We start from the raw sequence: 3,685 nt of genomic DNA on the forward strand, positions 1-3,685 counted from the left end.
CTGGTCTCCAGCTCCCCGCGGCCCCGCCCACCTGGTCTCCAGCTCCCTGCGGCCCCGCTCGCCCTGCTGCACCAGCTCTTCCTTCTGTTCCGCCCACAGCAGGAGGCTCCTGTGCAGCTCCGTGTTCTCGGCTTCCAGCCTCTGCTTCTCTGCATCTGCACAGGCTGCCTTCCCTCGCATCTCCTCCACAGCCGTTTCCAGAGCCCTTTTCTCTCTGGGAGCGGGGTAGGCAGAGGTTGGGGCAGCCCCAGGACATGGGTCCAGGGAAGGGGAGCCGAGGGACCCTCACTGGGCATAGTCAAGCCTTGGCCGGGTGCCAGGAGCACGGACAGGGCAAGGTGGGCACCTGACCCCGGGGGCCGCTCAGGGCAGCAGCCTGGGGAAGTGAGGTGGGGAGCAAGAGAGACCCAAGCGTCCCCAGCCCCAGCCAGCCTGCCATGCTGGGGTGGCCCCTGGTGGGCCTGTCCCCTCCTGTAGGTTGTGCGGGCCCGAAAGCAATCAGGGGTCTTGCTGCCTGGTACGTCCTGTGCTCAGCCCTCAGCCACCACGGTCCAAGCTCAGCTAGTCCTTGCAGAACTCAGCTGGAAGGAAGGGACCCCTCCTCTGCCTGGTATCTCCCCAAATTCCACATCGGCTGGTCCTGTTCACCTCGCCCCGATGGGGGCCCCCGGCCCTTGAGATCTAGCACCTGTGCAAAGCTGTGCTCGCTGGCTGACCCATCCCTGAGCCCTCTCCGCTGCCACCCATCATCCGGGAATCTGAATCTTAGCTGCTCCCCCTCGGGGCCCTGGCCCCTGAAGCTTCCATTTCCCCAGTGCCCCTTGGATCTGGCCCCTCCTCCTCCCTACACAGGGGGCCCCACCCTGGCCTGCCCACCTGTCCCCGGATGCTGCAGCTTGGCCCCCAGCAGCCAGACCAGCCCTTTCAAGCCATGGGTTTAGAAGACTGTGCCCCTGCTAAATGCCCCCAGGGCCCCACAGCCCTCTGCTCCTTGGAGTGATGGCCCACATCAACCTCACCCTGCTCGGGTGGTTCCGCTCTCCCCACCTCTGCTCCCGTCTGCCCCTGGGAAGGCGTCCACCCTCCAGGGAGCCCTCCACAGCCCCCTGTGGCGCCATGCCCCCGCCAGGCCAGCTCCTCTGGTGGTCTTTCCCTGGGTGCCTCTGGAGGAAGGCTGGGGCTCTGTTTTCCTCAGACCTCCTGTCCCAGCACTGAGGGCAGTCAGGCCGCACAGAGAAGGGGCCTCCCCGGGGAGGTGTCCCGCTCCCCCAGGGGTGAAGAGTGGAAGCAGCCTTACCTGCTCCCTGTCCTGCTCCTTTGGAAGCCCCCCAGCTCCTCCAGCCAGAGGCTGCTGGCCTCCCACAGCCCAGCTCACGCAGAGTGTGGATTTGGGAAGCCCCATCTAGCCCCTCACTCAGGACTATGAGGCCCCGAGGGATTCCTGTCCCACGCCTCCCCACTCCCACCAACCCCAGGGCAGTAAGATGTGCCCGGAAGCATCCAGAAAGCCTCGCAGCCAACCGCACCATAGGCCACCGGATCCACAGGACACGCCAGGGGGGCCCTTAGACCACCCCAACGATGCAGAGAGAAGGGGGTCAGGGATGTAGGGACCATTTCTGAAGGATGGGTGGGACCCCTGGCAGGAGTCCCGCGGGCCAGGGGGGGACGGGAGGTGGCAGAGCGCGTAGAAGTGGAGCCAGGCTGCACTTTGGGGATGCAGCAGCACGGGCAGGGCACACGCTCAGCCTGGGCTTCGGGAAGCTGCGTCCTGGGCAGCGGCAGGGCCCAGAGCAGGCCCAGGGCTGCGGGGACAAGGCCAGGCCAAGGGAGGTGGCCTTGCCAGGAGCAGTTTCTGTCCTGGGGATGGGACCCTCTTTGTGGCCTGTGGGCGGGCCTTATGGGGGAAGGCCCCCCAGGCTGGCACTGCCCGGCCCGCCCTGCTCAGCCCTCCGGTCACCTTTGCAAGAGCTCGCTGGACGCCCTGCAGCGCTGTGCCTCGCGGCTCTGCGCCTCCAGCTCGCGCAGGAGGTCCTCGGGCTCCCGCACCTGCTCCTGCGCCCGCTCCTGTAGGAGCCTCCTTGCGGCCTGCAGCTCCCGCTGGGCCTCCGACAGCTGCTCCCGGAGCCTGGCTGCCTCCGCCCGGGAGGACCCCAGCTGCAGGCGCAGCTCCTGCCCCGAGGAGGGGGTGCGGCGTGAGTCACTCTGGCCTGCGTAGGCCTTGACCACAGACTCCCCCAGAAAAGACGCACTTAAGATGGGGACCCCCTCCCTGGGACTGTAGGGCTTGGGGGCAGGCCACGCGGAGACCCTTCCTCTCACAGACCCCCGGCTCCCGTCTGGGGCACCCAGGTCCCCCTTCCTGTGGCCCCAGGGCGAGCCACCAGCAGGCCCTGTAATGGCACTTCCGGCCTGGGTTTCAGAGCTGCGCCTGGTGGAGACCAGGCCACTGCTTCGCCTCCGGGGCCCCTGTGGACTGAGGCCGCCCACCTGCTCTAGCAGCCGCCACCTCTCGAGAGCCGCGTGCACAGCCTGCAGTGCGGGGTGCAGGGCGTCCAGGGCGTGGGCCCGCAGTGGGGACACCCCGCGCTGGGGGGACGCAGAGCTCCCGGGCCTCCGCAATTGGCCCTGTGCCTCCTGAGCTTCGGGACCGCCGCTGCACGCCCGCTCCGGGCACCCTGCGTCTTCCTGGGCCACCTTCAGGGTTCAGAGAGGAAGGGACGGAGGTGAGAGAGCTCAGGGCTGTGGCCACGTGGGGACCTTCCAGATCACGACGTCAGGGCTCAGCTGGGACCATCGGGATCCTACGGTTCATGCTCTGCTTTACCGCGGGAAGGACCAAGATGGGCCAGCACCTCTGTGATGCTCTTCAAGACACGCTGTAGGGCTTCAACGTGGTCCTCCAAAGTGTCCGCTGCCCGCTGGCCTCCGCTGCGCCGGGACTCCTGCGGCCGGAGCAGACTCCTCAGCGGGGCCGGCAGGTGGACCCCCGCCCTGCACCTGCCTCTTCTCAGCCCCACGCACCAGTTTCTGGACATCCATTTTGAGGGAAGAGATGGTTCTCTCCTTCTCCGAGTTTTGTTCTATGAGCTTCTCCACCAGCAGCGTCTGCTCAGAGAGTCTGGAGAAAAGTCGGGCGTTGGGGGAGGGGTTGTCAGAGCAGAGAACAAAGCCCAGAGCATACATGGGCCCCGAAGATGTCCAGGCGGTGTCCAGATCCCTCCTGTGCTGTGGCCGCCTCTGTCTGAGTGGGCCTTAGTCCCTTGTCTGATCAGACGCTTCTCTTCTGCTCTAGAGCCTTCGGTGGCCCCCTCTGTCTCTGGAGCCAAGTGCAGAATGAGAGTTCAGCATTCAAGACCCTCACCCTGACCCTGACTCTGCCCTCCAGCTTCATGGCCAGTGGCTTCCTGAGGCCTTGCCCTGTCCATAGGGGACAACAGATGCAAGCAGCCACTTCTGGGCCCTTGGCCCAGCGGCTTCCTCTGCCTGGATCACGTCCAGTGCTGTAAGTCTAACAGCAGGTGACGTTACTGTCCCTTCCTGCCCGGGAGCCACCTTCTTCTCAAAGACCTGGGTCTCCCCTCTGTGGCCCCTGGGTCTCCCCTCTGTGGCCCCCGGCTCTCCTTTCCTGTGGCCCTGGGGTCTCCCTTCCTGTGGCCCCTGGCTCTCACTTCCTTGGCCCCAC

General features: G+C 66.2%; 1 protein-coding gene across 1 annotated transcript in view; it reads right to left on the bottom strand.

Annotated features, from left to right (window-relative positions):
• Window positions 1-3,685, bottom strand: part of LOC125910910 (ciliary rootlet coiled-coil protein 2-like) — a 61,326-nt gene that overhangs the window by 33,902 nt on the left and 23,739 nt on the right. The window contains 4 exon segments of the mRNA XM_049614451.1: window positions 32-214; window positions 1,961-2,172; window positions 2,491-2,697; window positions 3,025-3,121. Of these exon segments, the coding sequence (XP_049470408.1) occupies window positions 32-214; window positions 1,961-2,172; window positions 2,491-2,697; window positions 3,025-3,121 (699 nt within the window).

This window comes from Panthera uncia, assembly GCF_023721935.1.
Source record: "Panthera uncia isolate 11264 chromosome C1 unlocalized genomic scaffold, Puncia_PCG_1.0 HiC_scaffold_3, whole genome shotgun sequence".
Classification (NCBI taxonomy): domain Eukaryota; kingdom Metazoa; phylum Chordata; class Mammalia; order Carnivora; family Felidae; genus Panthera; species Panthera uncia.